We start from the raw sequence: 23,361 nt of genomic DNA on the forward strand, positions 1-23,361 counted from the left end.
CAAATGTCTGATGGGCGGTTCTATCTAACTAACTTTTGTATAATTTGAAGGTATAGATCCTGTTAACCAAAATGCAAAACGAACTAGAGAAAAAAACCAAATTACAACTTATTCTCAATGAACATGATGTTTTGGTCGGATATTAACCTGATTTTGAGCGCAGAGCTAATTATATGAGAAATCACAAGATAGCGGTGACAAGTCTTGGAATAATTTTCAAGTCTGATATGCAATAGAACACTGTACAATAAGTCAGGCTCTATAGTAACATTTCAACAGATATTCAAGGGCTTCATAGTCTATCTATAACAACTTCTTGGATTTGATTTATCAATCAAATAACTGTAATTTTTCATTGGTAACAGTGATTTGCAAGAAACCATTTGGTGTAACTAAAAGAGTCCCTGGGGTTTAAAAAAGCTAGCGGTCGATTTACATTTGTGAAGTAGTTAGTATGTAGTAGCGCATGGGTTGGAATGAATGGTTTCTTTTGTATAACAAGAAACAGAGCAACAAGTAACCTATCTACCAACTCCAACCCAAAAACCAGAACTGGCGATTCAACTACTAGGATCATGAGAAAAATCAGGCTCGTCAGGCTTAAAAAGTTTAGGCATACCTAAGCTGGATTCACCAGAGTCCACACGTCCCCCCGTCTTGCCTCTTCTGGTATTAGCAGCAAATCTTGATGCCAATACTCCAAGTTGCTGAGTACTGCTTTCTGTTGCCTGATCCGAAGCATTACCACCAGCTTCTGGATATTCACGACCATAATTGTCATCTTGGTCCATCCCTCCCCTGTAGTACAAGCTCTCTTCTCTTGATAATTCTTCCCCTAGTATTTTCCTCCTATGGCGTCTCCATGCAGCTTGTATATAGCAAGCTCCCCACGTCCTCCATTGGTGTGAGTAGTATCGAAATGCATGTTGTAGTTTTTTACTATGGAGGCGTCTGAACTGGTTTGCGACAAACTTGAGCTTTTCAGCTCTAAGTGCAAATGCTTCAACTTCTGTAAGGCATCTCACTGTTCGAGTTGAAGATGGAAGATTAAGATTTGGGTTGGGCACCAAGGCCCATGTTAGCAATTCTTCACCACAAAAATCACCCGGATTTAGCACAATGGAGTTGAAGAACCCTGACCTTCCTCCATTGGTTGTTGAACTCTCAAGTTGACCTCTAATTATGAAAAGCATCTCATTTACTGGATCTCCTTCACGAACAATAAACGTGTCTTTCGTGTTCAATGATGAAACAAGGCATTCACATATTGCATCCAAAAGTTGATCATCCATCTGGGAGAAGAAAGGGACCTGAAAAATTCAGAGAGAAGTTACAAAATATAAGAATAATATGGAAATTTTTGAAGTTCAAAACAGATGGTTGATCCAATTGAAATCAGTAGAAAGGATGATTTTTGCTATCCTCTTTCACAACTTGGACTCTTAAAACTAGCTATCTAGATTTCGTTAACCTTGGTGCTACTTTATCGCCTGGTGCAAAAATGGGTGCAATGAAGGGAGAAAAGCTGGACCTACCTCAAAAATCTTTCTACAGAAAGTTACTCAACAAAGTAATTTTAGTCAACAAAACAAGATAGCTCCTTAACAAACTGCACGGCTCCGAATGGATCGAAATGTTTTCACAATAATGAGACAAAAAACTTACACGACGAACAAGTGCCAGGCAGAGGTGCCTTTGAATCTGACGCCTTAAATCCAAGGGTAAGGAAAGTAAAATTTCTTCTTCCTCGACACCTCTTGTAGCTAACCATTTATATTGAACAAATCGACGAACACGATCCTGCAGATCTTCAGGTAGCTGACGGTGCCTCATCCACTCCTCAGTGTCCCTTCTTTTAATTCTCCATTGTTCAAGTCTTGCTGTCATGGATTGTAGATAGCTCTTCACAAAATACAATAGTAGAAACAGTGTCACTTACGAATTATACAAAATATTTATTTCGACTGAAATAGTGCCGCCTTTGCCCTGGCCCCCACTCCCCAAAAGGAAGAAAAAATCTCTTCCTGTGGACATAACCTGGATCCTTATTAGATGAATAAGTACACAAGTCACTAGCAATGAGTTCCTATAACTGACCATTTTAAGTCAGTAGATATAGTTGCATCCTCAACTCAAATAAGTAATTAGAGTAATGTTTTACACTGGTCATCCACAAGAAACTTCAGCTTTAATAAGTTGTTTAAAAAGATAATAAAGAAAAACGTGTATTGGAACTATGTCATTGTCTACCATTTCAGTATCCTTCCACCTAGTAAAAACCTATGTGATTTCTTTCCATCTGTCCAAACCTTGTTGGACAGAGTTACCCAATACCTATGCTGGTGGGAGATGCCTGGACATGAAGGTTATAAAAATACACATTCCAATTTAGTCTTTCACATGAGAAATTACCTGCATGTTGCCTATCAGCAGTGCAAAGAAGACCAAACCCAGAAGACAAATAAGACTAGAAAGGAGCGTCTCAACAATGTTAGTGCTGGTAGTAATACTTTGTGCATATGAACTGCAAATGAAGAGATTGAAGGATCCATTAAGCATAAATCTAAATGAAATGCAAAAGGTAATACTCTTACAGCAAATATCTCTCATACTTTTCAAGTTCGTATAATATAAAAGACGAAATATTTCATGCCACATTGAAGACTCCTTTCTTTTTTCTCAAAGGAGTTAAAACTGTGGTTCAGTACTTCAACCTCATGACATGACCAGAGTTAAAGTTGCAACTAAGATGCTTAAAATTGAAGAGAGAAAAAACTAATATTTAACCTGCTGACTAAGTCGGGCTTCTCTTCAGGGTATTGTTTATTAATGGTTAAGAATTGTATGATTGTGTACACAGTATGACAAATATTCTTCTTCTGCAAAATTTATTTAGATAAATGCACAACTCTGATATTAGGTTTGCTCCAACTTTAAAAACAAGTTTTTGGAGATGAAAATTTTGCTTTACAGTTTACTGATAACAATTGACATAAATCTTTCTGAGGAGAAAAAGTTGTCAGCTGACTCACGAGGACTAGTTCCTGAGTCTTTCATCTAGTCTACAGAAAACACAAACAACTTTTCGGCCCCGACTTACAACATAACCCACATCGTTTGCTAAGTATCTTTTTCACCACTTGATAAGAATTTATGGAGGTGCAGACAAAGTTCATTAGATAAGAGAGTTTTTAAATTGAAATGCAGACTATCTTCTACAGAACTTGTTGAGAAAAATCAAGAGAGAGACCACGAAGAGAATACCTTAAGCTCTTTAAACCCCACCATAGGCAGTAAAAATATCGATCAAAGAAGCTAGCAGATGTAACTCTTTCAGTATTTGCATCACCAAACATTCCAAACTCAAAGGTTATATTGCGCGTAGCATCGCAGCGGTTGAATACCTCAGTGGTTTCTAACCACTCCTGACGCCCAGGTTTATTAAGTGATGAGCAATCAAGGTAGTCATGATTACAATCGGGAGAACCCTTTTTCTTCTTCACGCACTCATCTGTCCAGCATGAAAAGTGCCTCTCAATAGACATCAGATACCATATAGCTCCTAAAACCTGCACTGACAATTGAAAAAACAGATTAATCTCTGTGAACTAATTTATCTCCAAAGAACTAAACAATAATCTCAATAAGGTAATAGTTATGTCATGGATCATAACAACGTTTATTAAATCAATAACAATGAAAAAACACATCTTTGAAACATAGGAAAGTTATGCTGCTTATTAGTTTCTTCACTGTCTCCTCTCTTTTCTAAAGCACAATCAGCAACTACAACAGGCCACATCACAGTCAAATTTCACGCAAACCCAAATGTAATTTTAGCTACTACCACGAAAACGATTGCAATATCTGTAACCACCTAACACCCACTTACTACTCCAGATGGAACTGACTTCCTGATAGACTGAAAAGACTAATGTATGGACAGCCTAGTGCCATTATCCTTCAATTATCAGCAGGATCCTTTTTTAAGGCGCAACTCATGTAAATATTCCAACAGCATTGGCGGTGAGCCTGAAAAGTGAGGCCCAGTCACTGAATCACTTTAATACGTGTACTTTCTTTCTCCATTCTGAACTTGTCTCCTATTCTAATCGATCAATTCTCATTCACTATCATACACCAAAATATGCTGATTCTCCCCCTGCATGCCATTATGTGGTAGTGTCACTTTTAACCTGTCCTAAATAAGTCAAGTCTTGTTTATGGGTACCTAAATAAGCTACAGATGAGGTAACAGTATATGATTTATATACTGACTTTAGCTTAGACTCTTGTTGATATCTAGTACTCTCTACTCACTAAAAAGAATGTTCCTTTTAGGATCGCCATCTGAGAGGTAATGATGAACAAAATAAGAATTTGAGTTTAGGAAAGGAGGAGCCTTTTGCATGGTTCCGATAAAAGAAAAAAAAAATCAGAAACTGCAGAACTTACATGACTTGCTAGCAAATATAAGAGAAGATTGTATCCGGCACCAGACCAAGCTGTCTTTGCAACAACACCTGTATTCTTAATAATCTTTGAATTTAAGGGGAAAATGACCAAAAATCTCGGCACATACTGAAGCATAATGATCAAAGAGATGGAATGATTAGCATGAGAGGGTGATGAGCCATTCAATGGCATTATAAACCAAATAACAATCTGCAAAACCAAAAACATGAGAAAGATACAATTCATCATACCCCCTAAACATTCTTTTCCCATAAGAAGTTCACAAAAACAGAGGGCATCATTAAAAAATTGAGTTCAGCCTTCAAAACAAACACAATGAGAAAATATTTCACAGAAAGAAAATGTTGGGTGTGCAAATAAAAAGTCTCACGTCGGTTGCTGAAATGAAAATGTAGCTATTTAGAAGGTGTAGAGAGAATCTTAATGGTGTGAAGCCTTTTTGGAGAATATACCGTGTGGGCTAATGGTTAGGCCTGACGAGTATAAAGATGGTGAAGTGATGGCGTAAAACTTGGTTTAGTACCTTCACCCGGCCAAGGTAGCTTGGATACGCTCACATACAAGAAGAAGCTAGCCTCTCGACTACGGTGGCCACAAATACTTGGATGATATAGGTGGCACACAATGAATCTCTACATAAGCCCATGAGGTGATGTATATTAGGGATCGTGGAAGCTACAATATAAGATGTAGCAATAATCTTCATAATATGGGGCTTTCAATGGGAAAAACAATATCTTTAGGGGGTGGCTTAGCACAACAGAACCTTGTTACTGTGGATGCTAATCATGGATATACTAGCCTATTTAACCAACATAAAAACCCAGAAATATAACATTACGATCAAATTACTACTATGATTACAAAGAAAGTATGAACAATGCACTGACTTGTGGGAGAGGGAGGGCAGCAGCAACATCAATGACAAAGGCGTTTTTTAAGTAACGAATAGCGATCAAGCGTCGATCCATCACTAGCTCACCCTTGCCAAAAACCCGAGTTTTTTTGGAAACAAAAGCTGTACGGAATTTCAAATAGATTTGAAAGCAGGCGAAGCAATCAACCATTAGGCGAAATACTATTATGGCGTAACCCAATAGATTGTCGGTGCCCATACAGTTATCGATAATAATAGGAAGCAACAAAAAGAGAGGATCCACAAAGAGACCGACGAAGGAAGTGAAGAGGAAAATGTGATTCCATCTGCCAACAAATTCGCCATTTGGATCATGAATCTGCTTCCAAAAGGGCTTTTGCTGGTCGTAAATCAGGGAATTCTTGAAGCGGTTGAGATGGCCTGGGAGAGAATTCATTTTTGAACAGAGAAACCCTAGGACACAAGAATGATGGCCATGGAGATTTGAGTTTCTCAAAGATTAGAGAACAAAACGAAGAGTGATTCATTTTGTTGCGCGCGACAGATTCACTACTGCTGGTGCGTATATATAGCTTTGCTTATTTTTCCCATCCTTCAGTTTTTCACTTTTCCTCATTCAAATTACCTCAACAATTATCAAATCAAAATTTCTTCCCAAAACATAATTGATGTTCGAAACGTCATTATCGAATCTATATATAAATCTAAATGAGATGAGCTCCATTCATTTTTTCTTATTTTTCATTCTTTTACTTGATATTTTTTATTTGTTTTTTTAGTTTTTTTTAAATAAATTTATATATATTTAATTATATAAATTCTATTCTTAAATTAGTATTAATAATATTCATAATCCTCAAACCTTTCATATTCATAACCTCTTAAACCTTTCATATTCATAACTTCTAATTATTTAATGTGAAATGTTACATTAACACTATAAAATTACACCTAAATTGTGTGTTATTTTGTAGTCATCTTTGGGTAGAGAATTAGTGGAAGGAATGTTACAATATTTGTAAGCTTTGAGGTGCATTGTTTTTTTAAATATTATTTAATATATTACTTTTATTTAGCAAGTAAGGCTAATATGTCATCATATTTTTATTTCTTCTAGATAAATTGTTTTGTTTTGTTATCTTTGAGATTTATTTTATGACTAATAATGTATTTGTTATTATTTTTCTTGACTCTTGTATATAGGATGAAATGATAACATCAAGCAATGAAGATTAATGGATTTTGAGTTATATATATTGATTATTTGTCCAAAATGATTATGTAACAGAATTTATGATTAAATGTAATTTTTTCTTATCCTTTATGAGATGTAATATTTTAATTTGTTATCTTTGAGATTCATTTTAGGACTAATAATTTATTTGTTATTATTTTTCTTGACTCTTATATATAAGATGAAATGAAAACGTTAAGAGATGGAGATTAATGGATTTTGAGCTATATAGTGATTATTCTTTATTTTTTTAGGTCCTTAAGAAGTAATGTTTCTATTATATTATTTCTTTTTGAATTATTTATGTTTTGTCAAAAATGATTATATGTGTTTAAATGTAATTTTCTCCTTATTCTTTATCTTTTTTTTAATTTATTTTGGTAGATAATTTTTTAACTTATTTAATCAGATTTGCCGATTATAGAAGATAAATCTATAATGAAAATGGTTAGACATTCTTGCATAATTTGAGTTTACAAGGAAAAATAATTTGATATGTCTAATATAATTACAACTCTTTCTTTGTTGAATCATATATTAATATTATTTGTTTATGTTCATGAAGATAGAAATCTGAGTTTTTTTTTAAAAAAAAACATCTAATTTATTCTCCTTAGACCTCTATATGATTTATAGATAATTTAACTATATAATGATAACAATCTTCAAAATAATTATTTGTTTAGGTAAATTCATCTCTCACTTTTTTTATTGATGATATTAGTTTATTGTGTTTGTGATTTATAATATTTTAAAACATAGAAGTAGAAATCGATATGCTACTTAAAAAAATATGTGAACATATACTTTCATAATCCGGTGAAACAATTTTTATTAACAAAAATGATAAATCATAAAAATGTAAAGTTAATTTATTATTTTTAAAATACACATGATTTTATCAAAAATAAATTAAATTTTTCATTTTTGTTGTTTTTCTTAGAATATTTCAAGTTGTTTATTAATAAGTCTTTATATTTTCATGTTTGTTATTTTTCGGGAGTTCTAAAGTTATTTCAAAATTATGATTAATTTATAATTTTAAAAATTTAGTTGCTTTCCTACCTATCTATTTACTTATAATAAAATATTTGTCTCAATAACTCTAATTTGTTTATATTTCATTTTCTATAATTAATGTTCTTTATTAGTGTAATAATGTACAAATATTACTCTTATTATGTTACAAAAGTTCAAAGTCATATTACCTCTTAATTACTGTGACTTTTTATTCTTAGAAATTTATTATGTTAAATGTAATATTTATTTAAAATGTGAAAAATATTTTTTAATATTTTGTGTTTAAGCCAAATAAAATTAAAAGAAATAGAAATTGTGTATGTGTCATTTTTTTGAATCTTTTTTTCGTAGTTAATTCTCTCTTTTGTTCTCTTTTATGTTATTTTTAAATTTTATATTTTTTTCCAATATAAGTTGTCCCAAAAATAATTGGATATCTAAACCTAAGTATAATGATAATAATAATAATAATAATAATAAGTATGAAATTTATATAATTAAGATTTTTAAACTTTTCTTTATTTAAAATTTAATTATTAAAAAGTCATTAATACAAATATTAAATTAATCTAATATTGTACAATAAAAATAATTAAAACATGTGATGATTGGGTCATGATGAGGACAAGTAATAGTAATTGTGGATAATGATTTATAATAGTGTTGGCTAACTATATAGTCATGAATACTAACTATTAATAGTAATCCGAGTTATACATTGCCGAAAAATTATACTAAGAATATAATTTATAAAATCACAAATAAGCATAAAAGAACGATTAGATGTAAAGTTTACATAAATATATATAAATTATACTAAGAAAATCTCAAATAAAAAAGAAAAAAATGATCACAAGTTTACATTTAAGTAATATCACCCAATTCTTATTATTTCCCTTTTTCTCTATAAAATTTATTTTTAATATTTAACTTTTTGAAGTTCACATATATTGATTTCTTAATAAATTTCATATTTAATCTAAATATTTTTCATAGTTTCTCTTCTATAAAATTATGTGATTAAAAAAATTCTTTTTATTAAAGTAATTATTGATATTAATATGTAATTTTATTTTAATCATTTTCATAACCGCGCGAAACGCGGCTAAGTACACTAGTTAGAGTATATTACTAAATGTTTACAATAATTACAAAATGATGTAAATTCAAGTTTTTCCTAAATCATAATTTCTATTTATATTTATGGGAAAATTTAATTTTTATATATTCTAAAAAATGAATTTCACTTCTTACGTGGGGATCGTTTGGTGTGATGGATAAAAAAAATAATTTTGGACAACTTTTTTATATTCCTCAATTTTTTTGTTTGGTTACAAAAGCGTGAAATAACTAATCCCACGAATAATAATTACGACTCGAATCAATGACTAATCCTAAAGTAACTTATATTGAGAATGTAAACTAACAAAATTATCCCCTTAAACCCTCTTTCATAAACAAACAACTCATTCTTAGGGAGTATCTTTATAAACACATTTATTCTAAGAAATTTTGTCATGCATACTTGATAGACCTAACAACCAATAAAAAATAAATTTCAGCATAACTAACGGAGGGCGCTTAGGTTTGCAGAAGATAATCAACAAAAAAACAATCCTATTAAGTTTTATTTTAATTTTACAAAAATAATAGTAAAATTACGATTTAAAATATTTTGTGCAACTTTCACATATAGCAAACAAAAAATTCATATTTGTATGTTATAGCAAAACTTTGTATAATTGTGCTCCATAGTAAACATAAAACTGTATAATTTGCTATACATATACAATTGTATAATCCGCTGGCCTATTTCGCTGCAATTGTATTATTTGTTTTTCATACAGTTGAATCGAATTAAAATGTATGTATATTGCATAATTATAAGTGTATAGCAAGAAGAATATATGTTTTTCTCGCTTTATACAAAAACAGAAACACAATATATACACTTCTGTTGTATAAGGCTAGAGAAAATTGTATTTCACTGCAATTGTATAATTCGCAATTGTATAATTCGTTGGCATTTTTCTCTGCAATATTTGAAGTAAAATGTTTGTAAATTGTATAATTAAGTGTATAACACGAAGATATATATTTTTGCATGTGTATATATAATTTTCTCTCGCTTTATACAAAACAGAAACAGAATTATACACTTTTGTGTATAAAGCGAGAGAGGCGAGCGAGAATGGAGAGTGGCGAGCGAGATTTTTGGGAGAGAGACGCTGACAAATTTTAGCTAATGTTTGCTATGGAGCACAATTTAATCAAACCCTAGCTATTCCATTTAATTTAGGTTATTAGTTTGCTATTATATACAATTTTCCCTTTAAAATATATACAATTTTTCCTTTAAAATATATGTTGAAATGATTTTCTTAATATTGGTGCATTGTCACAAATTTAATTAATATGGAATAAAAGAAAGTAATTTTCATAAGCAAACAGTTCCTTAGTAAAGTGGATTTACCCCTGTTTTTTACCCCGCAAGTCACCCCACTAGCGACACCCATCGACTCAGCTTTACTTTGTCGCCATCGACGAGATACAGTTCGCCGGAATCATGTGCCATCTCCGGCAATTCATTTGCTTCATCTTACTTGCTTTTGCTCTCTACACTTCTCTTCAGGTAGAACCATCATATAGAAGTGAACAATACAGTCTGCTTTTGCTTATTGTGATGTTAAACCCTAACTTATTTGATACCATTCTTTACAGGCTGAGGTTCAGGCTCAGGAAAATCTCTCCTTAACAACGAGACCCACTTCCCCTTTCTCGATCGCTCTCGAAACCCTTCAAAATCAAATCCAGTAAATTTCTCCGACTGATTTTAGTTGTTCTGTTTAGTAAACCAAATCCTGGTTGAAAATTGAGTCAAAATACGTTTGTATTTAGGTACACATTTCAGGATGTGGAGTTACTACGACGTGCTCTGACGCATGCATCATACTCAGGAGAGAACAACAGAGCTTTGAGCGTTTTGGGGGAGAAGGTAATTGAAGGTTCGGTTTCTCTGCAATTGCTTAGCAAGGATATCGATATATCACCCAAGGATCTCAACCGGGTCATCATGGATCTGTCTTCCAATGTGGTAACATCATGCGTTGCTGACGGAGGGCGCTTAGGTTTGCAGAAGATAATCAGGGTTTCTAGGAAGACCAATTCGTCGGCTCCTGCAGTGGTTTGTGGTGCTTTCAGGGCAATGTTCGGAGCTATTGCGATTGACAAGAGTAGCTTGGACAGTGCGGGGAAGGTATTCTTGACAATTCATGGGAAAGGCATGGAGAAAGCTATGGCAATGTAAGTATTCAACTGATTGTTGATGGTTGTTGATATATTTCTAGTTAGAGGGAACTTTGTGTATTAGTATGTGTTGAAGACTAGCCACTCTGTTTTAAGCTTCGTATGCGCTGTGTAACTAGTTGACTTTGTAAGACTTAAACTATGTTGCGTATCTAAATCATTTGTGTGCACTGCAACTGGAATCTTTTTCTTTATAATTGAGAAATTCGCGAGGTTTAGTGGTGCATGATACAAAATACTGTGACTTGAACCCATGATATGTGCCTAACACCACAACTCGTGTTGCATTCTAACCACTATACCAAATCTCCGATGGCCACTGCTATTGGAATATCTTTTGAGCTGCAAAACTAATGTACAGATTGACATGAGTCATCTGGGATGATTGCATGCCCACTGTCTAGCAATCTATTATTCAAACAAAATGTTATTTATCTCAAAAAGATCATGCAGGCGTTATACTTGAGCTTTTAAAGCAGGTATTCTCAAGTGGAAAAAATACACTCTTCTCTGTGCTAATAGTTAGAATGTATTGGAAGCAAATTCCATTGTTCCATATTTGGTTATAGGAGCAGTAGTTTGACATGGATTTTATCATGTGATCACAAGATTTGTTTAAGTAAACGAATAATGTCTTTCCTGTTGAATTTCCAATTTATCATATTTAGTTTTGTTTTTTTCCTACTAATCTGGTCAATCAATATGTGTGTTGTGTTGTACATGTGTTTCATTATTTTGATCATTTCGTAGATCAGGCTTCTATTACTATGTGAATCACTGAAAATGACTGGGCTCTGTGTGTATAACGCGATGGAGCAATAGTTTACATGCACTACTCTATACATATGCCACTTACACTTGATAAATGTTTTTCAATATGTCCTAGCACTACTCTAGTACTCTATTCTAACATGAGTTGCCTTGCCTTCTAATTTTAAAAAAATCCATTGAGAAGACCGAGGTAACATGAAAAAATCACAATTATTCTTGAACACATTTCATAAACGAAGGTGTTTTGCGATAGCACTATTTTGTTCAAGCAGTACATGAAGTTTATGGTGAGTCAATGGGCAATCATTTTTCTGATAGCATTTGAGTTTGATAGCACTTAGTTACCATCTTTGCGGGCAAAGTATGTCTTGGTGCTGAGACCTGATAGGAGCTATTGCTAGCTCGGGTAAGTATATAAATGTCTTGTTTCAGGACTTAATCATCGACAGCTTAAACATGTCTTTATGTGCTAGAAAAGATTAATCAGAATTCAGATTTACACTTTTGTTGACAAAAAACAGAAGTCGGATCTTTAGTAATTCTTGTGGAGTATTCTTGCGTTTATTGCAGATGTAGTTTTATGTTCCCCTTTTTTTAAATCTCTGGTAGAAATGACTAGACTTTTGTTTTCTCACTATGAATAGGCTATTGGGCACCATGTAACTCATATGTGTATAGCAATTAGGTTTATATAAGAAATTGTAATAGCATTTGGGTGTTGTCACTTGCAGCGTGGGTGTTACCATCTACTGTAGGTATTTGTCATCTGTTGGTTGGACCAAGAACTTTTAAGTTGTATCAAAATGTGCAAGATTCTGTGATATTATAAGCCTTCTTGCCTTCGAAGTACTTCTCCACTCGTGGTTAATTTTATGCACCCACAAGTTGGTAGTGTGTGCTGGTGCCATCTTTTGGCATCAATCCTGAGTTGGCAAACTAAATCTCATTTGCAAGTTGGTGAAGTTTAAAAGATTGATATCTTAGTAATGTCATTGGGATTTGACATCACCTGATACTTTAGGCATGTCCATCTCACTTTTCTTTGGGTTTTCTGTCTTTGCTAAGCATGAAAAGCCATCTCATAAAATTATCAACACGTTTTGATGCTTTAAAGTTAGGCACCTCCTCATTTGTTTGTCATCGTAAACTTGAGCAAACCTTGACTTCATTTGGTCGGGAATCTGATTATATATATATTTATAAAAAGGTCGGTCATTGATGTCACCTTTTTTTAAAAAAAAAATATATTACAATATAAAGGCTATCAAAAGATTCACAAAAAAAAAAAAACGTTGAGCAAGAATATAGGTCCCTTGTGTAAGAAAAAGACGATTGATTATCCACTCAAAAAGTTAGTACAAAAATCCTTGATTCTTTGTGCATGATGCCTAAATATTTGTTGGAGACGCGTAGCAGAATATTTTGTGGCGCTCAACCCATCTTCAGTTACAAGCCTGGATATTTGTACTAAAAGCCAGGATTGATATTTTAACAATGGAAAGAATGCAACCAATTTTTTTTTCTTCTTCGAAGACAAAAAACAAATCATAATCTTACACGTAGCTCTGCCACTTGGCATGATAAAGAATTCAATATTCTTAACGTGGAACATAAATATACCTATAAAATCACTATAATACCAAATTTAAACCTATAGTTTACCAAGTATATATATGTATAGAAACTAATTAAGACGAAGGGAGGAGTGTGATAATTAGATTGAATTTATAAATTTTTTTAAAGTAAAAGCTATGGCTGAGTTGTGACAGCCATTTTGCGTAGCTGTACAATATACTCAAGTGAAGTCTCTTTTGAAAAAAAAAAAAGAATACTGAGAGAGCCGGTCATATAACTCCAAAACTGTACTCAAAGTGAGCGGTAAGGCTATAGTATTTAAAACCGGTAATTCCCGGTGCCAGTGACTCCTCAACAGTTACAGCTCTGCAAAGGACAAGTTTCGCAAGTGGATTTGTTTTATATATAAAACCCTCCATTCTCTGCCGCTGTACAATATTCCTATTTAGCTATGGAGGCACCTGAATTCTCACACACATACACCCAGCCATCGGAGGAGCGGCGTTGTTGTTTTTGCTTTCCGTTGTCGTCAGGCGGCGGCTTGAAATGGTGGCGTAAGGAACAGACTGAAGAAGTGAAAGAAGGTTCTGTTTGGGCTAAAGGGATTAACGCTTTAATGAAGCTACGAGAATGGTCGGAGATTGTAGCGGGACCGAGATGGAAAACTTTTATCCGGCGTTTCAATCGGAACAAAAATGGTACGCAGGGGAAATTCCACTACGATCCTCTCAGTTATGCGTTAAACTTCGACGAAGGTACTATTAATGGAGAGGAGGATGAGTACGGGCTCCGGGATTTCTCGACGCGTTACGCTTCAATTCCGGCATCGGCTAGAGGGTCCTTGGATTTGAGCAGGGATGGCCCTAATTTCGTTTGAATGAGTTCAGTGCTGGAGAATGGAGATGATTTCTCACTTGTTAGAGCCTACAGCTCATCAGGACTCGTCATTTTTCCTTCACATATACTAGTATATATTCTAGAATTAGTTTATACATTTCAATTGGCTAATGAGTTGGTCAATTTGTGCATAAATAAAGATATTGAATGGTTAATTGGAGGAACAAATCAACTTCTCTAAACTATTTTGTTATTGTTGGCAAAATGGTTAAATTTATCCTTACCACTTGAGTAATTATGTTCTTAATTAAACTTTTAGGAGTGTTTGGTGATTGGTGGAAGTCATAAGGTATAACAATTTTAGGATAAACTATATAGAATTATTTTACTATAGTCATGAAATAAGTTATTTCACGTACACGATTAGATTGAAGTCCAAACAACCTCATAGTCTTATGTTACCCTAGTCGTTGGAACAATTTTAATTTTTATTCTTGATCCCAATGGAAGTTCAAATTTCAGGGGTAGGTTTGGAGTTTGGACCTTTTACTTCTGAATAATGTAGGCATGTGAGGTCCACTCATTCTACATTGGAACTCATTATGATTAAAAAAGAATAAGAAGAAATGCATGATGATTTTTCGATGTTAAGATTAAAACTAATAAATAGATTAAAATATAAAGTAGTAAAATTGAGTAAGTTCTAAACGTATTTGAGATATTTGGATGTTTTAGCTTTTGCGATTCCTTTATGGTCTGTAGATAAAGATTTAATGGATGAAAAGAGTAATGAAATAAAGAAATATCAAGTGATTTGGATAAATTTGGATCTTTTCGCTTTGTTGGGAGATAAAGGTTTAATGGATTAGAAAAAGAACGCCGTTCATGGAATTATCAATTTTGTAAAGTGGAGATAAACCTCCTTATCCAAAGGAAAAAGAACACAAAGTGGAGACAATTCTTTGCCTTTTTGCTCCTTTTTAATTATTTTTTTCTATACTCTGCTAAAGCTGTCAACTAGTATTGCCCAGATTTTGATTTCTAAATTAAATTATGTCATGGTCACCATTCTTTTTAATCGGATTAAAGTAGTCAGATGCTGACAAATTCATTCAAAGAAAATAAGGATATGGAGTCCGATAAGATACTACTTCCTTCGTTCATTTCATAAAGAATGTCTCTACTTTTTTTTTTAGTTTGTTTAAAAAGAATGATCTCTTTCCTTTCTTAACAGCACTTTAACTTTAAACTTTCCACATGACATGTTTAAGATCACAAGATTAAAGAATATTTTGATACATTTGACATAACTTTAATTTAAAACTACAAGATTAAAAAGTCTTCCAAGTCAAACTAGGTCATCCTTTTTAAAACGAAGGAAATATTATTTTTGGAACCTGGCAAGTGGTGGCAACTTGGCTGGGACAAATATGAATGCAAAACATTAGCTTCAATTATTTTCACACAACCGTTAGAGAAGAACATAAGCTGGTCCGAACATTACTGATATTATGCAATAGGTAAGGAATGAGGATTTTATTCACAGTGATCGACAACAGATTGTATAGATAGCATTCCTGACAAGAGAGTCTTTTTCAAGTCTTGCATTACGCACATGGAACACACATTTTCTTGGATAAGGCAGGATCAAACAACAAACTTTTGCTTTCATGGTTGAACACTAGGGGATGGTTTTTCTGGTATTATGAGACTTCATATTAAGCAAAATGTCACCAACTACCCAGGGAAAGCCCAGACAATTAGCACTTTCATGGCAGTAACTAGGATGATAAGTAACATGATACCATGCTGAAGCCAATTTCTGATGATCATCCTCCTGGCAGCAACTAGTGAACCACCCTTTGACCTCCTTGTGTAAGCTTTTGGCAGAAACCAAGATTCGATCTTTTAGTTCAAAGTACCTCCTGTTGTCCCTCTGCAGATACACTGACTTCTGGCGCAAATTGCCTGTCAGTATCTCAACCTCTTTCTCTGCTCCATAGTAGTTGAGTAAGCTGTTCATGCTATCCAAGTACATTGCTTTGTGAGTTTTAGCAGTTTCAGTGAAGGCTTCGTAACCTTCGACCAGAAGATCATGATCATAAGCATCCTGGATAGCTCTATCAGCAGAAAGGTCATCTGAGTTCCTACGAATATAAGACTTCATAACACCACGATAAAGCTTCCCTAATACCCCTTCAGAAATGTACATGGGTTTGTCCCACCTCTCCATGAAATCGGGGAACTCCCTTGGTTTTAAAAACCTGGGCATCTCAGCTGCAGCTCCAGTTTTTGCAAAGTCCACAGCCATTGAATGAAGGGTTGCTAACTGGAGGCATTTTGAATTCAGAGCTTTATCTGGTTCACGATCTGCATGAACCAAATGTGCAGTAGAGATTGCACCTAGAGTATCGCTAATCATGTAATCAACAAAAAATCTCTGAATTTCCTGCAAAAAATCAGGGAAAGAAACAAGAGGTTTTCAGAAAAAAAAGATTTCTTGATTCATGGAAGAAATAGCTCAAGCTACCTCTAGAGTGACTTCATGATCCATTATACGAGGTCTTCTCCCAGTGTAGTCCATGGGTGTCACTGTTTGACAAGGAATGAGACTTTCATCCCAGCATATGAAATAAAGATCACCATCAAGATCACCACCAGAGCATTCATTTGGATGAGGCCTGCACATGACAATTCAGTACTTTTGAGCATTAAAGAACATTTGATTCTCTTTCTGCTCAAATATTATATAGGGAACATTTCAAATCTACCTTTCTCCTTTCTGAGGAAAAATAATGCAATCCACCCAGGTCTTCTCCTCTAATGTCACCTCATACACAGCCTCAAGTACTCTTACATCTCCAGGATGAAGACAAGGATTTTTTGTGACTACAACCTTACCTCTTACTACAGCAGTTGTTTCATCCACCTTCTGGAAGAAATTTTGCTGACCATTTTGTAGCTCAGCCTTAGTCATGGTTATTCGTACATAAACCTGGCCATACTTCAATATACCTGTTTCATCTAGGCATCCTACTAGAATTCGACCTTTTGGAATGAATATACGACACCTACTTCTTAGGTCTGAAATTTGATTCTCAAAATGTGATTGAAGCATCATCGAGAGATAAGGCTCCTGATTGGGTGCGTATCCTTGGAGCAACATCCTCATTAAGATTTTTTTTACTTCACCACCACCCATGCTCTCCAAAACATCTAAAGCTGCCTCATTAGTGGTCAACATCTTGCCCAGAAGACAAAGATGATTATCTAGCAGGTCTTCAAAAGCTTTATCTTCAACTCCCAAAGTAGATAAAAGGATAACAATCTCCCGATTCAGATAGCAAGGCATGGCATCACTCCACTTGGTAATATTAAGCATCCTGTTCTTTGATTCAAATTTGAGCATACTGCCACGAAGAGATAGCTTTCGAAAGGAATTGCGGTCAACAGCTATCACACCTTTATAACCACCATATCTTATTTGAAATGCTGATGGGGTATGATTCAATCCACATTTCTGAGCAACTTGTCGGGCAAAAGCTTGGGAAATCTTTCCAATACCATCTGAGAAGCAATAACTAACACCATCAGAGGTTACTTCAATATCTGGAAGAATCTCAACATGCTGCAATTTAACCTCCATTGTTTGAACAGAGGTGCTAAACAGTTGACCCATCCTTGCAGCACATTTTGAGATACTACGGATCTTGTTGAAGCACCCCATCCACTCTCTGATATCTTCTGCCTTGACATATTCATTAGAAGCAAACATCCAAACTGAATTTGAGCGTAGCTGACTGGCCGAGAATGCCAGGAAAAAGAATCTTTTAGTTCCAATAACAATTCCTTCTCGAAGAATAGACAAAATCCGATGATAGATTTTAGTTCTATAAGGCTTTGCAAAAATACCTTGTTCAACACTCATAGAAACAGCATTAGGAAAAAGTTTACCCCAATCCTCCTCCACAAAAGTTACTCTCAAGAAATCAGAAGCATGTGATGCAAAGTTCTTAACGATGTAATTTGAGGTTTCAAGCTCTGGACCCAGGCAGTAAATCTTTGATGGTGTTACCAAGACTCTGTGAACACTCATCATGCTATGATTCACTAACCTGCTGTAGGATGATGAAGGCCGGTTCTTATTGTTTTTACCCAAAACATGCAAGCGTGTCTTGATGAATAACAAAGGGTCGAAACAGATAGACTGCAACTTATGCATTTTCTGAAGGATCATCATTGCAGTGTCCAACTCTAATTTGCTGAGAACTTCGATGAGATTTGGATTAATAGCACCAAGACTAATTTTTTGAGTCTGTACGAGGGAGTTAAGCTGGAAAAGGATCTCGTAAGGTAGCTTCAGATCTGATGGGATCCTCACAAGGGGAACAAATTCAGAACCAGAATAAATATCTCCTACTTTATCCAGATCAAGATCTATCACATCCTGGTTGCAACATGGCAAACTAGAAAACAAATCTGAACTTAACCATCCGTCTTCAGTTTCCCAGCAAAGAGAGGATGAACATCCAATAGACTTTATGTTGGAAAAATCAGTCGTGCGAATCCAAAGAAACTCACAATCTTCCTTGCAGATATGATACCTGTCAGCACTGAACTTGGAAGCAACTGCAGGTCCAGAAACTCTTTGGTATAGCTTTGGTGCATGTTTTAGCTGAAAGCAAAAAAAACTCACTCAAATGAAAAAGAACACCTTGGTTGGTTTCTTTTTTCTAATAGATATTTATATAAGATTGTAAATTTGACTCTAACCAAACAAGATATATTACATCCTGGAAGGACATAAATGGTCCATCTTTCGAGAAAAAAAGAAGAAAAAAGGTATGAATTCCCCACAAACAGTTTTTGCCTCAGAAATAAAGGTTAAGGGATAGTAAAATCTCACAAATGCCAAAATTTTATTTCAGCATAATGTTACTCCATTTACCTTCAGAGGATTTTCACTTCTTTCCGAGTTTTTGTCTCTTTTCAAGGTCATATCATAGGAATATCTTTTATAAAGTAATCACTAGTGAAAGAATGTTATCTATCATTGTTCGTTATCGCATGTATCACATAAATCAATACGAAAAGCAGTTATCCCTTTGTTCTAATGAGTAGTGGAAGAAATCAAACTCAGACTTCTTTATAAGTCAGAGACTAGTCAATGCACAATAAAAGTGTTCTTAGACCATGCACAATCCCATCTAATTTAACCTGCCATGGAAATTGCCTTATTAGCCTCAAAGTTATTGTCAAGACTTCTATTGATCCTTCCCTAGCTTTTTAATTTTTAAACAGAGGCTTTTACAGATTCGGAATCATCCTGCTCATTATCAAAACTGTCGCAGACTTTTGGTACTTGGCAGGATCATCTAACAACTCAGAAATCATGCAAACTGTGTAAACTGTATAATCGGTAAACAAGTTTCATAAAAGATCAGAAGAAAACTGATTCCCTCAATTCAACACAGCACGAAAGTGCTGAACAGCACAGGTTCCTCTTCCTTTTTCTTTTGATAAGGAGGAGTGATTCCTCCTTCGAAGTTTTACCTCTGACTTTCTGTATAATATCCTTTTTTTTCACTTGCACATATAATATCCTTGACGTTTAAATGTAACTAAAAGTCCAAAAGTGTCCTACCAACTTCTTTCTATAGTTAAAGTGAAACACACCACAACATAATACATCTCCCCAAAAATTGTGCGGTTCACGATCTGCATGGATTTTGCAGCTCATTTTTTAACTTATGAATGACTTTTCATTGCATAGACAACCAAGAAAACCCTTCTCCTTCGAATCGGAGATTTACCAAAAAGAAAATGTGCAACTGATGAAGAAAAAAGATTATGAGGTACAACTTTATAGGCCACTCTGTAAAGTTTATCCTTGCATCCTTACTAAAGCATATAATACGCTTTGGGGTTACTTGATACAAATTACAATTGGAACTGGAAGCAGGAGGTTCTGACTAATGTTCAGCTAGCATAAGTGTATGTAGGGGTTCATTAAGTAAACTCAGTTTATTATAAGTCTGAGAAGTTAGCACATTCGTTCCAAAGTAGTTATACATTAGAAGTTCTACTAAGCATTAATCTAATTGATTCTCTTTCCATTGTGACTCCATCCCTGTGAACTAGTAACTGAGTGAATTCAGCTGAGCATGCTTTCGAAATCATGCTACTTGCCTATTTATTCTTACTTATATCATTGAAATCCATTTGCAGTGCTATAAACAGCTCTTACCGTTAGTTTCTACAGCTGAGCTTTTACTCTACCATTTATATTTTCTTCTTCAACCCTTGAAATTATATCACTATTATATGAAGTCTAAACGCTTACACACACACTCAACTCACAACAAATTCCAAGCCCTAAATGTAAAAAAAAAAAGTAAAAATTTAAAGATGGGTAGCAGAAAAATCAAACCTTCAAAAGAAGTGCAGATTTTTGGTTTTCCACAGAGCACAGAGTACCCTCGGTAACATCGCCAAACTGTACCTCCAACCTATAACACTCCTCTGCATGACTAACCCAAAACTCAAGACACTTCCTTTCCGGCATGATCAATGTTTTCACATCTTCCCAAGTCTCCAAAACCTGCATAACATCTTTCTCGACCAGTAACCCAGTATGCAAGATTCCGGCCTGGAATCTGCACTTAGGTTCCACGGGCCTTGTAATGATATCATCGAAAGACGAGACCAGTGAGAGTTGGTGCCCTTTAAAGAGAAGATTCCCTTGCTCCGCTAGTGATAAACAGTGTAATTTGTCTTGCAACGTCTCGAATTGAACTCTACCATGGCCTCTCGATTTCCAATTCTTATGCTCAGAGTGAATATCACAGGCAAAGACTGATCCTTTGCCGATTAAAGAGTCGAAGAAGTTGGAAAGATCTTTAGCTATAGCAGATTGGGGTATATTTGAGACCCTCACAGTTGCTGTAGCTCTCTTCTCAACCCCCATGACTTGTTCGAATGATGAATTGGAAAGCTTAATGCGGCTTTTACTGCTCTTTTCTTGCTAGTTCGTGCCCCAATATTCTTTGCTCCGCCCCATGTCTATATCCGGGACTTGAACCTAGCCTGCTTATTGGACGCATAATTTTATTTAACGGATTGATTATTAGTTATAAATTTTAAAATATATTACTTGTTTAGCTAATTATTTTGATATTAATTTATTTTGTAACGGATTAACAATTATCAGACATTTTCTATTAGTAAAGCACGTACTTCTTAGAAGACTTGTTGAGCTTGTTCATATAAAATATATTATAAAAATAAATAACTATCGTCGATTGAAGACATCATAAATAATATACTTTTTTATTACGAGATATACCCTATTAGTAAAGCATGTACTTTTGAGCTTTTTCATATGCATATGGTAAAAATAGTTTGTTAAATTATCGTTGATCAAAAATATCGTAAATAGTATACAATTTTAAAACTCTGATTAATTTAAGTTGCGGATGAGATTATCAATCAAGCTTGAGACTTGAGTAATTGAGTAGCTTAATTCCAAAACAGAGAGCAAGATTGAACAAAAAGGGTCTAAGAATAATATTACTATTAGATTGAATCAAATCAGTTTGGTGTACAGGTGACATCGCTAGGGAGAAAAAGCTGAGAAGGGTATTAAAATATGAAGACAAGACTCACCTCCCCCTAAACGTCAACTAATCAATCATATTTTGCGACGTTTCTTCCTCCTGGCCGCATTAGAGAGGAAGATTAGCAAAGCCAGAAAAGAAAAAAGAAAGGGGAGCAACATCTTATTCTCTTTGCGAGAACTTTCCGATCGTAGTACACATTTTTTTTTAAAAACCCTTCTCTTAATGGTCCTACTCAAACTCTCTACCAAAAGGTTATTTTATATTTGAAGAGCCTCGAATTTGATACCTTCAATTAAATATGAAAGGGTTTGAAATAAATTTGACAAATAAAAGTTGTTATGAATTTTGAAATATTTTTGTCAACTTCAGCTTTAAATTCTAAATTCAACTTAATATCGGGCAATATTTTACTTCATTCGCTCACTTTTACTTGTCATACTTTGACTTGTCACATTTATTAAAAAATAATTATTGATATAGATATTCCAAACTATCCCCTATTAAATGATGTTTTGAAAAATAAATATTTAATATTACGGGTATAACATGAAAAAGTAATTATTTTTTCTTAATATGTTAAAAGTGATAGTTAAAAATAAAAATTTATTTTAGAAATAAATGGCAAGTAAAAATAAATAATCTTTTTTTTTAAAAGTAACTTTTTAATTCACGCCTCAAAATTCAAAATTATATACATGGAGCATGTTTTTGAAATATAGAAGACAATTAATGTCGCTAAATGCTAATGAATGAAATGACACGCTTTTTAACTTTTAAGATAACAAAATAATTAATGAAAAATAGAAACTTACCATGTTCATAAGGTGATATAAGTAACAAAGACATAAATAATATTTTGTTTATTTTAATTGTTTGTGTTACTTCTTTTTGTTTTTTTATTATTATTAAATACCATATTGAAAAAATATCTATATACACAATTTTATTTTCTATGATATATCATTTCAAAATATTTTCAAATTCCTTATTAATTGGTTATTGATATTAAAATATATTTATTTTTTAGTCAATCAATATGATATTAAATTATTTGATAACGGATTTACGATTATCAAGTGGTGTGTTAGCTTAGCAATCAAGCTTGAGACTTCGAGTAATTGAATAGCCCAATTCCAAAACAGAGAGAAAAATTGAACAAAAAGAGTCTAAGAATAATAATACATTTAGATTTGATAGTTATAATAGTAGTACCATAATAAATACAATAGAAAACTAAATGTGTTTTGAGTTTTCAATTTAAGGGTATATAATTTATGTATTGTGGTAAAATATTAAATGTGTTTTTTAGCCTTTTAGGTTAGAGTCTCTTTGTCATTCCAGTTAAGAATTGTTTACTTATAGAAGCGCTCTTTCAAAATAGCATATTTGAAAAATGCTTTTTAAAAAAATAATTTGTAATTGATAAATTTTTTGAAAAATGTTTTTGATAAGTAAATTGTTCTTGAGTAATTTTCTTTAAAAAATGCTTTTGCGAAATACGAAATAGAATAAAAGATAATTTTATAAAGAGAAACTATGTTAAACATCTAATAACATAAACTTTAATTTCATTTTTTATTTAATTATTTAAAATGCACATATTCAAAGTTTCAATCAATATTGTACAGAGATAAATATTGTTGAAA

The 23,361-nt window shown here is 33.6% G+C and overlaps 4 protein-coding genes across 4 annotated transcripts; 2 read left to right on the plus strand and 2 right to left on the minus strand.

Annotated features, from left to right (window-relative positions):
• Positions 1 to 300: 300 nt before the first annotated feature.
• Positions 301 to 6,063, minus strand: LOC101251271 (probable cyclic nucleotide-gated ion channel 16). The gene is made up of 6 exons (XM_004236075.4): positions 5,367 to 6,063; positions 4,456 to 4,665; positions 3,265 to 3,569; positions 2,413 to 2,524; positions 1,666 to 1,902; positions 301 to 1,310 (listed from the first exon to the last, which is right to left on the minus strand). The coding sequence occupies exons 1-6, from the start codon at positions 5,787 to 5,789 to the stop codon at positions 561 to 563; spliced, it is 2,037 nt and encodes a 678-aa protein (XP_004236123.1). The 5' UTR covers positions 5,790 to 6,063; the 3' UTR covers positions 301 to 560.
• Positions 6,064 to 9,971: 3,908 nt separating this feature from the next.
• LOC101250978 (protein NUCLEAR FUSION DEFECTIVE 2) lies at positions 9,972 to 11,089 on the plus strand. Its single transcript, XM_004236074.5, has 3 exons — positions 9,972 to 10,239; positions 10,329 to 10,420; positions 10,506 to 11,089. Exons 1-3 carry the CDS (start codon positions 10,174 to 10,176, stop codon positions 10,912 to 10,914), a joined length of 567 nt encoding a protein of 188 aa, XP_004236122.1. The 5' UTR covers positions 9,972 to 10,173; the 3' UTR covers positions 10,915 to 11,089.
• Positions 11,090 to 13,710: 2,621 nt separating this feature from the next.
• Positions 13,711 to 14,136, plus strand: LOC101250679 (uncharacterized). Its single transcript, XM_004236073.5, has one exon. It carries the CDS (start codon positions 13,711 to 13,713, stop codon positions 14,134 to 14,136), a length of 426 nt encoding a protein of 141 aa, XP_004236121.1.
• Positions 14,137 to 15,605: 1,469 nt separating this feature from the next.
• Positions 15,606 to 21,182, minus strand: LOC101250389 (RNA-dependent RNA polymerase 2). The gene is made up of 4 exons (XM_004236072.5): positions 20,527 to 21,182; positions 16,868 to 18,771; positions 16,627 to 16,777; positions 15,606 to 16,545 (listed from the first exon to the last, which is right to left on the minus strand). The coding sequence occupies exons 1-4, from the start codon at positions 21,061 to 21,063 to the stop codon at positions 15,778 to 15,780; spliced, it is 3,360 nt and encodes a 1,119-aa protein (XP_004236120.1). The 5' UTR covers positions 21,064 to 21,182; the 3' UTR covers positions 15,606 to 15,777.
• Positions 21,183 to 23,361: the final 2,179 nt, after the last annotated feature.

Source organism: Solanum lycopersicum, chromosome 3 (genome assembly GCF_036512215.1).
Source record: "Solanum lycopersicum chromosome 3, SLM_r2.1".
Classification (NCBI taxonomy): Eukaryota; Viridiplantae; Streptophyta; class Magnoliopsida; order Solanales; family Solanaceae; genus Solanum; species Solanum lycopersicum.

What these genes read in the sequence shown, in the direction of transcription:
- LOC101251271 (XM_004236075.4), bottom strand. Translation starts at nt 5,789, where the DNA reads ATGAATTCTCTCCCAGGCCATCTCAACCGCTTCAAGAATTCCCTGATT. An exon ending in TGGGGTTTAAAGAGCTTAAG is followed by an intron (nt 2,525 to 3,264) that starts GTATTCTCTTCG and finishes CTTCATTTGCAG; the next exon opens with TTCATATGCACAAAGTATTA. An exon ending in GCCTGGCACTTGTTCGTCGT is followed by an intron (nt 1,311 to 1,665) that starts GTAAGTTTTTTG and finishes TGAATTTTTCAG; the next exon opens with GTCCCTTTCTTCTCCCAGAT.
- LOC101250679 (XM_004236073.5), top strand. Translation starts at nt 13,711, where the DNA reads ATGGAGGCACCTGAATTCTCACACACATACACCCAGCCATCGGAGGAG.
- LOC101250389 (XM_004236072.5), bottom strand. Translation starts at nt 21,063, where the DNA reads ATGGGGGTTGAGAAGAGAGCTACAGCAACTGTGAGGGTCTCAAATATA. An exon ending in AATCTGCACTTCTTTTGAAG is followed by an intron (nt 18,772 to 20,526) that starts GTTTGATTTTTC and finishes TTTTGCTTTCAG; the next exon opens with CTAAAACATGCACCAAAGCT. An exon ending in ATCATGAAGTCACTCTAGAG is followed by an intron (nt 16,546 to 16,626) that starts GTAGCTTGAGCT and finishes GATTTTTTGCAG; the next exon opens with GAAATTCAGAGATTTTTTGT.
- LOC101250978 (XM_004236074.5), top strand. Translation starts at nt 10,174, where the DNA reads ATGTGCCATCTCCGGCAATTCATTTGCTTCATCTTACTTGCTTTTGCT. An exon ending in CTCTCTACACTTCTCTTCAG is followed by an intron (nt 10,240 to 10,328) that starts GTAGAACCATCA and finishes CATTCTTTACAG; the next exon opens with GCTGAGGTTCAGGCTCAGGA. An exon ending in ACCCTTCAAAATCAAATCCA is followed by an intron (nt 10,421 to 10,505) that starts GTAAATTTCTCC and finishes GTTTGTATTTAG; the next exon opens with GTACACATTTCAGGATGTGG.